The sequence below is a fragment of the Falco rusticolus genome, chromosome 5, assembly GCF_015220075.1.
Source record: "Falco rusticolus isolate bFalRus1 chromosome 5, bFalRus1.pri, whole genome shotgun sequence".
Lineage (NCBI taxonomy): Eukaryota > Metazoa > Chordata > Aves > Falconiformes > Falconidae > Falco > Falco rusticolus.
The window spans coordinates 19,009,445-19,025,957 of NC_051191.1; the positions used below are offsets into that span (position 1 = coordinate 19,009,445).

The following is a 16,513-nucleotide window of genomic DNA, read 5'->3' on the forward strand; positions in this document are numbered from 1 at the left end:
ACAGAAAAAATACTTGCTTTTAAGACAGCTTTAATGTTAAGACCACCCTCTGGTGATACCTAACAAAATTAAAGTGGAATAAAAGAGGGGTGGGGGGGGAAGCATACAGAAGGGTCTTCAAAGGCCTGTGCACCATTTCAATTAGTAGTGTACATGAGGTGCTTAGCATTGATTCCCTAGAGTGTGAGCACCTGAAGAGCCAAGGCTGAAGAGCCAAGGCTGAGCTTTTTAATACCTAAATTTTGTGTCCTTCACATTCAGATTATAGTTATACTGATGGGTCCAAACCAGTACACAGCTGGCCAAACACTAATCAGGTCTGCTTCCAGGACAACAAACAGCAATGCCAGAGCTTCAACATTGCTTCAGGCAGAATAGATACATGTGTATATGCACACATAAACACATATGCACAGAAAGGCAATATGTAAACATGCTATCACTGCAGAACTGTTTGGTTTGGATATAGCTAGTCCGGAGCATGGGCAATGGAGCTAAGGTATTTCCTAAGACTTTTCCTCCCAATTCAGGCCTACACTACAGAAGTTTGCTATCACAAATGTGCAAATTCAGGATGTGAAAAATTCATACTTCTGGCTGTCACCACTAAGCTTTCCCTTGTTATTCTTGGCTATTGGTCAAAGTGAGATAAGTGATCCTGGTAGGAAGACCTTTCTTCTTGGGCTGTCCTGTTCCTATACTAAGGTGCTTCAGTTAGCACAGCTCTGAGGGACAGGGAAAATCCAAGGCTATAAACCTTTACCTGAAGTATCTGTGTAGGCCAAGAAGTTCTGAATTAGTCCACTAGGCACCATTGTGAAGGTGCATTTATGTGGGTGTGGTGTACATTTGTTTATGTGTCCATGTGTAATCTGTGTACTTTAGTGCTTAGTCACATCAAACTTCTGGCTATGCATGGACAGGTTGGTATAGAGGGCAGTAGAGCACTTCCTCAGATATAGTCAAGCCTCACTGATGTGGGATGTGCAGAGGCCATCTAGCCTTCTCGCATATTCCTCTCCTTGTGTTAATGTACTTGACGGCAAGCTAGGAAGGTCAGTGTGGATAGTCAAAGGCTGGTATCTGGATATTTCAGGACTGTAATGAGTTTTCACCTCCTACAGGTATTTAGAGACATATTCTGAACATTTTCATCAAGAACAATTAAGGCTATGTGGGGACTTTGCCCACAGAAATCTAGATTTCAAAAAATTATAGGATTAGGGAATAACTGGCACTCAATTGCCTTGTAAGGATGCACAGCAATGGAAAACTGAGGCTTTCAAGTGAATGTTTAATGCAAAGCTTCCAGAACTTGTGAACAGCAAATTTTCTGAGCTTTCATTTAATTAAAAAAAAAAAAAAGGAGCGAAGAAACTATGTGATGGCAGTTTTATAACTGCTATGTGAAGTTACAGTACTGTTAAACACAAGGCTGAACAGCAGATGGCATATATACACCCAAGACATGAGACCATTGTTGACATGGTTTGTAATAGCAATGTCGATGTAAATGCATATTTGCTCAGTCTATGTATCATGCTGACATTAATCCTCGAGGAAAGAAAACCATCTGGAAAATTTTCAGTTAGTGTAATCTGAATTAGGTTAAACATTATAAACTCATATGTTACTCAAGGTAAAACTTCTCTCAAATGGACAGAAGGATTATATCCTTGTTTGTGTGTTACACTAGCCTTGTTTAATCCAATGCGTGCCTCTAATGCTGTATTTCCTTCCCCATTTTTAGTAAGCTGCTATGAATTGCACTGTCCTGTATATATTTTTTCTCCCAGTAGAATATATCAAATAATTGAGGACAACACTAGCTTATACAGACACAACCTGAGGTATCTCAAGCAATGCCAGCTTCTCTTGGGCTTTGAAGTGGTACAGTTTTTTTGCTCTACTGTAGAGTTTTTTCCCTAAGGAATTCCCTTAGGAATTTATTATTATCTTTATAAAAGCTACATTAATAGTAACTACATCCATAATGTTTTTTTAAATATTATTATTATTTTAATGAGAAATATTTTAATAGTAAGAAAATTGACTAATCCTTATACTTAATTAGACTGACTAGATATGCTTTGACTGGGCAAAGTTGATAGTCTGCAGTGGAACTCTGATGCCCAGGTTTGAAGTGAAACAAAACATGCTTTTCTCCTCTGTCATGCCATACCAGTCTGGAAAGTGCCCTGAGTGCTTAAGTCAGGATCTGAAACAGTTCCATGACAAGGTCCATGGGGTTCAGAAGGAGGATTTAGGACCTACCCATTAGCCCTAGATGGAGTTTTGACAGTAATTTCAATGCAAGTAGTATCAGGTCCTCAGGCACAGAAGCACAATTTGCACTACATCTTCTGTGACCATATGGAGAAATCATTGCACTTTCCCAAGTGTTCTGAACCAGAGTGAAACAGCTTTAGGAAAGCTAAGGCTATTAAGCTATTCTATTGCAGCTTTTCACACCGTATATCCTACATTATAAAAACTTAGACAACATGAAAAAAAGGTTTATCAGTTCATTTTAGGGCTTACTTTGGTATTAACCTTTTTATGGTTTGCCTTTTCTCTCCCAGCTGTTTTATTTCCTATTTATTGCACGTGCTTTTTATTGGAACTGTAGCCGTCCAGAAATCGGTGCTTTTGAAGGCAGAATAGTTATGCAACTGAACTCTACTAAATGGCCTCCTTTGTTTACATGAGGCTTGTTAAGTAACAAAGAGCAGAAAGCAAGTACTGAACATCAATGTGGGTTTTCATCGTTTATCATCTGCAGATTATAGTGTTCTTGCAACTACCAAAGATAAAGCCATGACAGAATGTAATATGAAGGCAATATCACTTTATAGATCTCTGTTGTGCACAGTGCTGTACAAACAGTTAATTCTTATGGCTTCCAGGAGGTAGAGAGGTCACCTGAACATCCTTAACACTTTGAATGTGAAACTATAGCAAGATATGGTTTTGACATATGGACTATTTCTAGATTTTTATAACTTTGGAAGCATTCCTACATGGTTGAAGTCATTGGCAAGTTTCCCATTGATTTCATGAGTTCTTGATAAAATCCACTGATTCTATGAATCAATTAGAAAATCCCATTTTTTGGACTGCAAACAAAAAGAAAGCGATGTTTACCATGGAAAATCCAAAATCAAACTTCAAACACTGCATATGAGTTTATTTGAAAAATGATTCACTGTTGATATAGCTGCAGTAGTTAGTAAATATAAGTTTAAATCATCAAAACTGCAGTGTAACCAGAAATGCTTAGAACTTTGAAATTTCAGCTGGATAATGAAAAAGAAGTAATGAACTTACTGTCCCTTGTTTGAACTTACTGAGCCAGCATGCTATGACGCTATAGAGCTTGACAGAACTTGGCTGGACAGAGGTATTAAATGGGTTGGGCTAGTAATAGTGTTGCTTGTTTCCTTTTTTGCTAGCTATTGCTGCTGGCTGGTTTTGATATTAAGTGCAGCAGCAGCACCTAGGTTTGTGCAAGTTATTAGTCTCCTTTGCATCATCTTTTGAACTGTCACTAGTACTATGTAATACAGTGAGAAGAGCCCTTCCCTGAAGTGTAAAGTATATTATGAGAAATAGTTAAAATTCCAGGCTTCTCAGACAGAAATTTTTAGGAACTACAAACCTCTTGGTAAATATTCATGTTAAGTCAAGCACATACTTTTCACCGCAAATATATTCTCTCTGTAATATGCTTAGGCCATTCTCAGTGCAGAATCCCACCAGGAAGGTCTTGGGGAGACTTGGCAGGATCACAGAATGGAATTGGATGTATTTTCCATTTTATGTGCCACTCTGCTTTTGGACACATGAAGATCTTTAAAGTACCAGTCCTCCTTACTCTGCACACTAAAATCTCTAATTGAAATTAGAATTGGGAGCCTAGCAATGGAGTTCCAAACCTTCTTTAAATAAGAAAGATAATGCTAATTAATTTGTTGTTTTTTATAAAATACTTTATTAAGAATAATAAGAGTAAACAAGGTTACAAAAATACCAACTTTATTAACTAATGAAGAGGCCGTTAATTACAGAAGATTTTTAATACAAGTTATAACCACAGTGTTCCCTTTTCATTAGGCATTCAGGTAGTTGAATTTAGTAGGAGCATTATTTTTCCCACATAAATATGAAAAAATACTCTTATCATACACTGAATTCCACAGGCAGCTCCCTGAAGTTAGATCCCATGCAAGGAAACATGATACGTAAATGCCCAAGTGTATGTTTAAAAAGGAACACTGTAAAATTTTAGGGTGAAAAGCCATGTTAGTTCCTGCCAGCAGCCCCAACATTTATAAAACAATAATATACCAGTGCACATGAGGGAGGAAGAAAATAATTGATAAAGAAACAAGGCTAAACAACCAATGCAATAGGTTTCATACAGTTTCCATGGGGGTCAATGAGTTTACAACCAGCCTTCCAGAAGGGTGGCGATAAAGCCTCACCTCCTGTTGCAGTTGTCTTGGAGTTGAGAATCTATGTGCTTTTCAGTGTACAAGCATGTATGTAGTTCAGTGCACAGCCATAGGGAAAAGCACTGAGCAACTTTCAGCCCCCGCTCTTTTGACAATCACATTCACTGATTTCAAGGGACATTTTGCCTGAGTAGATTTTGACCCTCAGAGATATATTTGGACCTTCATCTGAAAAGCTCTAACTCAAGTGAGTAGCTCTGTCAAGTATATTGGCATTACCTGCAGCAAGAGTTTGCAGAACGCCTCAGAGAATTTTAATCTTAAACTAGAGAAAAAGATTTCAGCAGTAGCAGCAAAAATCTAGACCAGTACATTCCCAATGAGAGCTACAGTTTCTCTGAGGGTCATGAGGTTTATAAAAGAAAAAGAGATAGAGGGACAAAACTTTTTTTTAAGGGAAATTTGTTTTCATTAATGAAAGGAGGAAGTGTCAGCTAGTTCCAATGCCCAAAGAAAATCAGTAATTAAGTCAAACTAACTTCAGTAGCACAAAATCAGCTCTTAGGTTTTAATTCCAAACTTTTATATCCAGTTACAACACTTTTCAGAGACCAAGGATTAGTTACAGCAAGGAAAATGAAGATGAAATTCAATGGACTTTTAAGAATGTCCTTAGATAAGAATTTAAGTTCTGTACCCTTCAATTCTAATATGAATAAAATCACATCTACAAAGTAAAGTCCAGATCCTACTGAAGTTAGTTAGAGGCTTTCCAGCAATTTAGATGGGCACTAGTTTATGTTCTCTTGTTATTACAGAGACAAAAATATTAGAGCAGTGAAAAAATATCTATAGAGTGTCCTTTCTTAAGAGAATCCTGTAGTTATAACAGTTGCCTGGTACGGTACCATTGGTACCAACAAGAAATATTCACAGGAATAAATGAAGTACAAATTCATTACCACATATCATTATTCTTCTCTTCCCTTGCTCTTCAGAGTCTCGCATGCCCTCCATACTGAGATAGGGAGGGCAAGGGCACCTGATAAGCAAGTGCATACAAACATGTTAAGTTCTGGAGCATCAACTCTGTACAATTTATTTTACTGAGGCGCTGCCCAGAACAAACAGGTAAAAATCCTTACACGTTGTCTAACAAAAAACAGTATTTTTATCATATATATATATATATGTGTATATATATATATAAAAATCACAGTCTTCTGCACAGCAGAAGCTTTTAACTAAAATATTTTAGGATTTGATTTTTTTTAGACAAGACATAACAAAATGCCTGCAAATATAATACAGTAAGCACGTAACAATTCTTAGAATACAAAGAGTGAACATGGAATTACATGTTTTATCCACATTCTACTTGTGACTGAAAACAAAACTCACTTGGAGTTTTTTAAAAGTCTTTCTTAAAAAGTTAATCCTTTCAGTAAGATATGGTCAGTATATACTTAGTAAGAATACACTCTTCACATACATGGCAATAATTAACTGTAAATACAACAGGCTAAATCCTGCCCTCTTTAGGCCTGGTAAGTAAGAGAGCTCAAAAGGAGCATGAAGCCTTCAGAGGCAGCCAGAATAGGTCGAGACAGACTATCTGTGTAGCATCCACAGCCTCAGTTCTGCTGTACAGAGAAGTTGCATCCTGTCCAAAGAGACTATTTACATCAGGAGGGGTTTCAGAAGCTCTGCTTGCTGGAAGACGTCTTCCTATGTGCCAGTAGAATCTGCTGGATGCTTGAAACAAATCTCACCAAGCCAAGCCACTTAAGCATGGCCTGAAACACATCCCAGTTCACCAGGATATGTAAGCATATTTGAGTCCCACTGAAGTCAAGTGCACTGCTGAGGAAAATAATTTGGCGAGTCAGCATGAGGGCTGCCTCCCAAGACAGCTCCCCTGAAGTGGTTACTTTCTGCCAGGGCAGAATTCAACCCTGCGTCTTCTGAATGAAATGTCCTTTTATATGTCTACACCATGGTGTCAGCTTAGTGGCTATGCAGTTAGATATGATATGCATAACGTACAGTTTGCTACTGGAAACATTTACAATTATGTAGTCACAAGTAAAGTAACAGTAACTTATGCAATTACAGGTACAGTAGTAATACTAATAATTGGATATATGTTGTATCAATTTTTCAGAAATTACAGGGTAATTGGTGCCACCTCTAACAACATATTTGTATAATACTCCCAGCCATACAACTAAATGCCTAAAGGAGAACAAGCGCTTGTCATAGATGCTGATTATTTGCTCCCTTTTCCAGTCAACATAAAGGAAAAATGATGGTTCTAAATACAAGAAACACAAGCTATTAAACTATTGGTGATGTTTTCCATATTGCATACAAGATCATATAAATCTTTGCAATAATTTTACTACCCTGAAAGGAATTATACAAAAGATATAATTTTGTCTAAATCTAGGTAAGGTTTTATCAAAGATCTGAAGTCTCTGAAAGACTATTAATGTATAACTTACTTTTCCCAGTATTAAGTCTCTCAGCCAGGCGCCAGATTCACCTATTCTTTTTCCTGCTGTAAATACAGAGTTTCATGAAATAACTAGAACCAACTGAACTTTGAACACTTCTCTTTTGAGAAAGATTTGGACATATTTGATTGAAATTTCTTTTAAATGCCAAAGTCTGACAGGAACTCATTAGGATTAATTTTTCAAACTGCATGAAATACTCTCTTCAGCATTATAAATTCACAGATATTTCTGGATCTAACTTCAAACAAATGATTGATAGTTTGCTAACCAACCCACTTCTGTGTCTCTTCCCTCATCCGAAAGGGTTTTTGAGATATCCGAAAGGGTTTTTGAGATATCCGTTAGGGGACCACATATATCCTGAAGGAATCAAGTACAGAACTAGTATATAAGCACTGTGTAAAAGGTATTGATATTGAATTTGATGAGAAATCTGCTTATGACAGACTTGTCAGAGTCCATCAATAATTAAAATATTAATTTCTAAAGAGATTATTTTAAATGAAATATTGAAATCTTTGACCTCTATAAGGGGGGGAAGAGAACTATAATCACATGTGCTGTCCTTAACAGATGCATATTTCTCTCAGTTGGTCTTTCATCTTATATGAAGAGAAATATATGGCTCACAGAAAGAATTAGATGTATTAAATAAAACCGCAATTTTTTTCTCCTTCTAAGATAATCTGAAGAGCAGCATTAAAGAGGTCATATGATTTATTTCTATAAAACCATTTATCATCCAGTAATAATATCTTCGCAAAATTGTTTACCCATTCAAGTATCTTCAGGAGATATGTCACCATACTTGCATATACTGTAAGTCACTCCAACAATTATAAAACAACACTGGTAGACAAAAACACCAAAAAACACCCATAAATATTAAAAGAAATTCAACAAATGTGACTATCAAGTAGTAAAAAAACTGTTGATCTTTACATTACACATTAATTCCATGGTGTCCAAAATTTTTCTTTGAGTGGAAGTTGATGAGTTTTTCAGGGTTTTCTGTAGGTCATCATAATCTTGTGTATCCACCGGGAATAATATGAGACCCGTACAAAAATTCCAGGACGATTTCGAATGGCACATCCACGGCCAGGAACAATGACACCAACTACTATCTTGAGCCTGTTTTGTTCGCAAACCAAGGGACCCCCATAATCTCTCTAGAAAAAAATAAAGAGCGTCACTTCTCAAAATGCTTGAAGACACAGCTCCCACCTGTCTCTCACCAACTGGTTTCTTTAGTGGATGACCTAGCTTAATGAACAGGCAATAGTTATTCTTGCCATAGAACAAAACCCAACTTCCAATATGTTTTTCACAACCTGAATTTACGAGAACTAATGGCACGTTGGCCTTTGACCTTTGGTTGCTTTCCTGGCAAACTAAACCCTGCGATCCATCTTTAGATGTAATTCTAGTGATTTCACTACCAGATCCTACTCTCCTTTTTCAGCTACCTGCGAGCATAACATTTTTCAATGTGCATGTAAACCAGATGAGCTGAAAGTGTGTTGACTCATAAACATCTCTGTTATAATAACAGGCTTTGCATCAGACTGCTGACAGAGCCAGATTAATATCTCTCTGTCATTCAATCATCTTGCAAGGCCCCAGGATGAGAATCTATTGGTCACAAATAGGCAGGTGTGTGTGGGGAATCCCAATCATAATAAAGGGTAATATTTTGTAGACACAATTTTCAGACATAACTTGTTACTCTTTTTCATTATTCTGAGTGAAGGAGACATCTATGCACTAGTATATATATTTGGTGAAAATTTGGAGTATGGCCGACTCAGATCAGGGTCTTGTTTAGCACTAAAGTACATTCAGTTTAAACTAGATTGAAACAGTAATTTAGATAGATTCACACAGATTTGGCACTTGGATGTAAATGCTGGGGGTTTTACCCAGGTAAAACTTATACTGAACCTGGCAAACTGGATGTGAAACTAGACAGTAAATGTTCATATCAGATAATGAGACACTGTTTCAAAAAATAAAAGCTGACAATTAGCATTGTATTTTCTCTGGATCACCAGAGAAATAACAATGCTTGACCTTTATTTGGTTTGGGGTTTTTGTTCTGAGTGGCTGCAGATTAGTTCCCACTTGAACAATGAACTATGTCAGTACCATCAGAGCAGCTCAAAAAACACATTCAGGAGCGAAGTTTCACCTGCCAATCTGATTTTGTTTCTCTGCCTGTTCTCTGCTGAGGAAAGAAGCTTCAAAGGGGAACTCAGGGAGCAGGAAACCATGCAGTGATTAAGACTGATTGCTAATATTAATTCAGTCCATTTCTTCTTGCAGAGGAAAACAAAGTGCAGGATTCCCAGCAGACTTCCATGCAGATGTTTCATTTGTAAGCCTCAACACATCTAAGAGCTCATTTATGATTAAATATTTTATTTCAAGAAAATATTTTGCAATAACAAAATAATCCTGTGGAATATTAATAATAAATGGAAAAGGCCTCAGCCTGATGAAGACTTCATTTCCCCATGGTTAGGTAGTACTCTTGGGTAGGGAAATTTTCACTACTTGGTTAACATTGGCATAAAGAAATCATTTTTTCTACTCCAGGTATTTAATGCATAATAATGTTCACAACTATCCTCCTTCTAGACATCACCTCATCTCATCAGGTAGATTTTCCATGCAAAAAAATATATCTTCCTGTAATAAATGATTTACAGAACTTCTCCTCAGATATCTTTTCTCCATCGTCAAAATTAGCCCCAAGCAAAACAAATGTATGAAACTATAGTTTCATTGAAGCAGTTCTTCTGTCCTCACTAACATGTTGCTCAGGCCTGATTAGAGATATCAAATGGTTCAGCCTTCTGACTAACACTGAACCTCAGTATGTTTTTGGATCTTTCTCTTTCCTTCATAACTTTATCAACTCTGTCGAGCAGTCTTTTTTGTATTTTGCATGCAAATTTTCACCTAAGTAGTTAAATTTGCTCCAGCCTTTGCTTTCTACTCAAAATAAACTGCTGTTGTTAGCACACAGTCCACTTTAACCCTTATCATACAGAACAAAAATTTGTCCCACTCTAGCAAAATGTTTAGTCTTATGAATATATTTAACATTCATGTAAATCCCTTACTGGTGTGGTGGTATGGTGAAACTGAACTGGAGCAAAGGAACCTCTTCCTGCATTCTGGAAGAAAATAGATCACTAGAAACACAAATTGTTTTCCAATGCAAAAGACTAAAATATTTTATTATGTACATCTTCAATGCAAAGAGAATAATTATAAAAAACTCTATTATTTATTTTTTCTGGGAAAGAAATAGACAGGCTGATGGCTCCTAAGAATGAACTAAGAACTGTAATATTTACCTCACAAGGTCCAGCACCAATGGTTTCAGCCACAGCACAGATTTCTGACTCATTCACAGTGATCTTGCCTTTGAGATATTGGTTGCATTTCTCATTTCCCAAAATAAACAGGTTTGCTACCCGGAGAAGGCCATCATAGTTCATTACTAGGATTGAAAAGTGAACGAAAACATTATTTTGCTTTAGGGGAATAAAAATAATTGAAGATACAGTCTGGATAAACTTATGGCACTTCAGTTGTTGCACTTTCTCTCCAATACTCACATTTTTGTCCATCCTCACTGTTACCATGCATTTGCCTTTTGGATTTCTTATATTTGCTACAAATGAGATTTTCAAGAAATTTGTTTGGTGTGCATGTCTGTTCAGCTCTCCGACAAGATCTGGAGAAGTTTTTTGTATTAGAAGAAGGGGGTAGGGAACTGGATTTACTCTACAGTTCACCACCAGCTTGCCCTGTTACACCACAGAAATTGGAAAAGTGAGCCTGGGAATATTGTTACTCCCATTAGCAGAGCAAGGATTTTGCTCCCTGCCTTAAACATGAGTTAATGTGCAACAGTGCCTGCCATGGCCTAGGGAAGGACGTGTGACTTGAAAAACACTGTAGCAGAGCAGAGTTTTTCTCATTCTGTGCTGGCTCAGCTACACTGAATGACTTTGTGCCTGCAAGGGCAGACCCACAGCCTTGTGCAATCTCCATTCATCAGTGTGAAGGTCAGGAAGCAGGAGCCCTGTGGAGCTTACTCTTGTTCTACACGTCGAAGACAAGTCTGTACAAGCAGCAAAGATAAATAAAGGGCCTGGATCTGCCTGTTCCCTGTCCAGCCATCAAAAGAACATGCCAGGCTTGCCCTTCACTGGCTTATTATCCTATTTTCTTGAAAAAAATAGATGTAACACTTCTTCCTTCCCTGACCAGGACGCTGTGAGCATTATAAGTAGTACATAAAATATAGTACGAAGTCCTTGGGTGACAGATTTTAAATACATACTGTATTACATAACTCCACCACATTGGAAATTCCTTATCAGTTCTCTTAAGCTAAGCTTTCCTCTGATACTGCACCATGTTCCAGCCCAACTTCCCTGTCCCCTAGACAGCCATCGCCCCCCCGGAGGGTGGCTAATATGGCCATGCTGGGAACATCAAAGGCAGTCATCTGGGACAGGGCTGGTACAGTTTATTTGCCACTCACAAAGAAATGCAGAGTAATGGTTACAAGGAAGAGAGCCTCAGAATTACAGTTTAGTTTCTGCTCTGCTTCCAGGGCAGTGTGAGTATGTTGCTGCTGCTTACTCAGGGTCTGTGGCAAAATGACATTTGAGCATAGTCATTATTGGAGTAATTATTGTCAACTGGCAGCTATTAACTTTATCATCAACACATAATTAGCCAGATACAGTATTTACCAGACTAAATAAATGTCTGTTCTCCCACATACTTTTATTTACTTCACACAAAAACTGTGTTTAGCAAACATTAGTAAGGTTGTAAAGTCAAGTACTCAAAAGTTAGGAAATGCCAGACATAGGGCTGCCTCTGCATCCTTAGTTCACCACATTTGTGTCTGTTAATTATGTCTTTGATTACATGATTCCATATTAGTTTTTCCACAGAGCAGCCTACTTTGGAATACAGAAAGAGACAGCTCAAGTAGATGGATAGGAATTTTTTTCAAAACGGGGTTAGAACTCTACAAACCATTTCTGCCATACTTTTTAAACATGTAGAACAATATTTTTCTCTAGTTCATTCTTTGTAATGCTTGAATCATTTTGTCTATCACTGGAACAAACAAACAAACAAACAAAAAAAGATGCACTAGCAGAAAATATTTCATATTAAATGATCTTAGATAAAATGCTCAAAGATTTACAAAATTAGAAAAAAATTTGAAACCGTATTTCATAACAAAAAGTGTTGGACAACCGTGGCATCAGGCAATACCAGCAGCCTCACCTATAATGACAAGAGGAAGTAAGCTGTCAACGTATTCATTTAGTTTTTAAAAATAGTTTCTTACATCCAGTGTATCCCCATCCATAAACACTGCAGCTGGTCTTCTCTGGAATGGTACATCCAGAAATGGGCAATCGGATTATTTCTACAAAATTTGTCAATATGGCAGGTCTGAAAAGAGAAAACAAATAATAGATATAGTGGATTTTACTTAACATTCTAAAATGTATCTTAAAAATGACGTTAAGTCTATTATAGACCACAGCAATTAGAAACTGTGCCAATTTTTTCCTTTTTTTTCCATCTTTGAAGAATATGACGGATTTTTCTACCTTTTTTTTTTTTTGCTACAGCTGTTAACTGTCAAAAGATTTCTTGAAATGCTGTCACCGCTTTTATGCTCTTTAATTGGGTTTTCATCTTAGAAATAAGTAATGATGGCATTTCATTTGAATATATAGTTTTGCTAATATGGAGAAAGTTTGAAAGCTCATATATACACAAGGATCTCAGTTACAATCTGATGCTTATTCTATAAATTAAAACAATATACTTGTCAATGTGGGTTAGTTGGTTGGTTGTTTTTTAAAAACACAAACCCAACACTAAAAAAAAAAACAACAACTCCCAACAAACCTAAATTCGGTAATCAGGAAAAAAAAAACGTAGGCACAATTTTTTTCAGAAGTAACGTCTCTTTTCTTAGGAAAGAAGATGAACTTGAATTTCTGCATATATCAAGTAAAAGTTCTTTCAATTCAAAGTTTACCCCATGGAGACATCATCTGCAGTATCAGACATAGTAGAGAACTCAATTTGCAAAACTTACTCAGGAAGAGTCTCATTCGTCACTTGAAAGTTCTGAAATTCATAATATCTACTAACCTGCTAAGTTTCAGTAAGACCAAATCTGACCCTGTGGGGCCATATACCAACTGGGAGATATTCAGAATTTGTCTGTGCTTTTCCTCTCCCTTTCCTTTGATATTGTGGACTCCAAGCCAGGCTTTGTAGTCTTTCAAATCTTTGTACCTAAATGAGGCAAAGTTGGTTAGGATTTTACTGAGTGTATAATAAAATAACTCAAAAACCTCTGCTTAATATGAATATGCTAGAAGATCTTAACTAATACTCTTCACCAGAAATGGCATTATGCTGCCAACTGCTATTCCAAAATCAACATGCTCAGTTGTAAGTTTTTGGTCCGAAGCCACTACACAATTTTATCTTTAACTGTTACTAAAATCTATTTTTTTTCCTAATAGTATACAAACAATTAAATCCTTAAACAGTATGAACCTTTGAACTTTTTGAGAGTTGTCCAAGTTTTCTATTTTATTCTGTCCAGTTAAGCAGAAGCATGCGATTATTTTTATAAAGAGTCAGTTGTCTAACCATCACACTTGGAAAATATACTTCTATGTAAAAATAGCCAGAGGACTTTGAGATTGACAACAATGCTAACAGAAAATATCAAGGTCCCACAGGACTTTTATATCAGAAAAACAATGTTAAAGCCAAACAGGAGGGAAAACTGCTACATTTAAGTTAAAGAATTATTGTGTTGATAAGTTCCTGAAAATAGATGTATTTCAATATTGCAAAACTACAGGCTACTGTACCGAGAAGGGAAACACTGCCTCGCTGTTAGAACCCATTCTTCCTTTATCAAAGTACCTCCACAGATATGCTTATTCCTGGGTAGGGGGGGGAAAGAAAAATAAGGAAAAAACATTTTAAAAAAATATAATAGTATTAGTCTTTATGTAGTCAAAAAGTTTAAAGAGTACTTTCGCTCCCCATGTATTTTTGCTAGTGAAAAGTGGCTGACTGACAGCCTGTGAAAACATGTCTCTGTCCCTTTGCTCTACAGTTTCAAGGCTTATAGTAACACAAGTTTGCAGAGATTTACTCCAATGTATAAAAACTAGGAGGAAAGAGAAATTCAGTTATTCTGTTCATTTAGTGGTTGCAAAGCTGAATTTGTAACAAGACGCCTAATTAAAAAAAAAAAAAAAAGGCAAGCTAATTCTTTGTAATAGGAACATTCAAGCAAGTCCCCAAACTGACACCAGATGTAAACAACATTTGGTCATTATTCATGTAGGTATTAGTCAGAGCATTGACCTCAAGGTGGAGAGTTCCTATTTGATTACAAACCTTATGAGATTTCTATCCCCACATACTTCAGTTGGAAACAATCTGCAATGTATGACATCCTACATGTGATTATAGAAAACCTGAAGCATAATATATCAAGTAAAATTAAAGCAATTAAGCATGACAGTTCTTTCAAAAATAAAGATGTCTGTGGAATGCAGATTAATTAGTTTCCTTCTTTGTGCCTCCAAAATCACATTTATTTTCTGCAGCTCTTTGGAAAGTGAATCAGAATTGTCAGCAATTTGGGAAAAGCTTAAAATCTCACAATTTATAAATTCAAATCACACAAATGTTGAAAGCTTTGCAAAGAACTGCTGGAAGGAGCCCAGACTCTATATGGAGTTCAAAGACAGCAGAATAACACAGATGCTTGCCTCTTTTTTTTTTTTTTTTTTTTTTTTTTTTTTTTTTTTAATTGTATTTTGATTGAGGAACAAAACATCTGAGCCAAAAGGCTGGGTTCTTCTTAAAATATAGATTGTGCCCAGTTTTATTATAAAAATGTCACAATCAGGAGTACAAATGTGTTCTTCTATGTTATGTTTACATCACTAATTATCAAAAGGAATTTACAAGATTGCATCATCTGCTTTAGAAGATTGGCTAGTACACATAGGAAGATTAAGCTTCTTACTTAAATGTGGGACAAATCCAGAGCTGATTCCATGAAATAGATGAAATTCATCCAAATATGTTTAAATATACCTGATAACAGAATCTGGATCAGATATGTAAGAAAATATGTCATTGATTAATTTAAAATTTAGAGGTGGGCCTTGGTTGCCAAATATGAGGACAAGTTTCTAAGTATCACTCAGCCTTTACCATTCAGACATGGCAATTTCATTTTGAGGTGTACAGTTAGTTTTTCGTAGAAAGTCCTGAAGTTATAAAGATACTTTTTTCAGACAACATTCTGTTTGCTTCCTTGGTAACAACACCAAACAAAACTACATTTTTATGCCCACATGGAATGTTTAAAAATATATTTTGCGGCTGGAGTATTCCAGGAATCCCGTTTTTGTAAAAGAATCTGAACTTATTTAAGCACTCATCTACTTAATGGAATTTTGTTGCACAGCACAAAATAAAGGTTCAACTACCTTAACATTAGCTATTTAACTTTTTAGGCACCCAGACTGGATGCACCTTACCTGTCTAAAAGTTCCTCAAATATCACGGCTGCTTTAAAAACAGTGCAAAGATCAACTTTTCCAGAGAGTGATTCAGCCCATGTCTCTGGTCGTTTAGTCTAGGAACAGAGTGATGTGCCTCTAGAAATGTCTTTCTGGACTATCTACTACACTTCCAGAAAGGTCTAGTTCTGATTGGATCAGATCTTATGAAATGCAAAGATTACCAGAGATGGGAAGGGCCTCTCAAATTTCTCTAACAATAAAGCAATGTAGGAAATAGGGGGTTTACCTTTTCCTTTACTCCATTTTTTCATTTAAAACCTATTTTGCAACATGGTTTAAGAAGAAATGACAAATTGTAAGCTAATGGAAATGAGCTGTACTTCAGTCTGTACCAGCAGACAAAAAAGACGTGGGTTTGGGGTTTTTTCCATGATAGAAGACGCAAGCGATGTATCTCCTGTTATACATTAATGATTCACACTTCCAGCTGATGAGTTATGAACCAGAGTAATGAATGCAGGAAACAGTAATTCCGTGTTCTGGCTTTTACACAGTAGCAAAGTAAGATCTACCATAACGTAATACACATTTCCAGCTGTATATGTTAGGGTCTTGTTTTACAGAATGAAAAAGATTTCCTTATAGATACTGCTTAGTTTTTTAATACAGAATAAATTTTAATTGCATGCAATGATATAACAAGACAGCTAAATTTGACATGGGTATAAATTCTGAAGCCAACACTTCACAACTAAATGCACTGCTGTTAAAGTGAAAATATTGATATGAAACTTTTTTTTTTTTTTTTTGGTAACAGTCTCTAAAATAAACAGTTGAATGCTGGATGCTAAGCCAATCTTATGAAAAGGTCTGCAGTAGCTAATCAAAAGTGCAGAATTCTATGAATGCT

The 16,513-nt window shown here is 36.3% G+C and overlaps 1 protein-coding gene across 3 annotated transcripts in view; it reads right to left on the bottom strand.

Annotated features, from left to right (window-relative positions):
- Positions 1 to 4,018: 4,018 nt before the first annotated feature.
- HGF (hepatocyte growth factor) overlaps positions 4,019 to 16,513 on the bottom strand; it is a 60,802-nt gene continuing 48,307 nt past the window's right edge. For 2 of the 3 annotated variants that reach the window (XM_037389466.1, XM_037389465.1), the window contains exons 14-18: positions 13,924 to 13,998; positions 13,187 to 13,333; positions 12,366 to 12,472; positions 10,339 to 10,484; positions 4,019 to 8,145 (exon numbers count right to left, since the gene is read on the bottom strand). In XM_037389466.1, coding sequence (XP_037245363.1) covers positions 7,975 to 8,145; positions 10,339 to 10,484; positions 12,366 to 12,472; positions 13,187 to 13,333; positions 13,924 to 13,998 — 646 coding nt within the window. In that variant the 3' untranslated portion in view covers positions 4,019 to 7,974. Of the gene's footprint in view, positions 8,146 to 10,338; positions 10,485 to 12,301; positions 12,473 to 13,186; positions 13,334 to 13,923; positions 13,999 to 16,513 lie in introns of those variants that run through there. The other variant, XM_037389467.1, reaches the window with a different exon arrangement.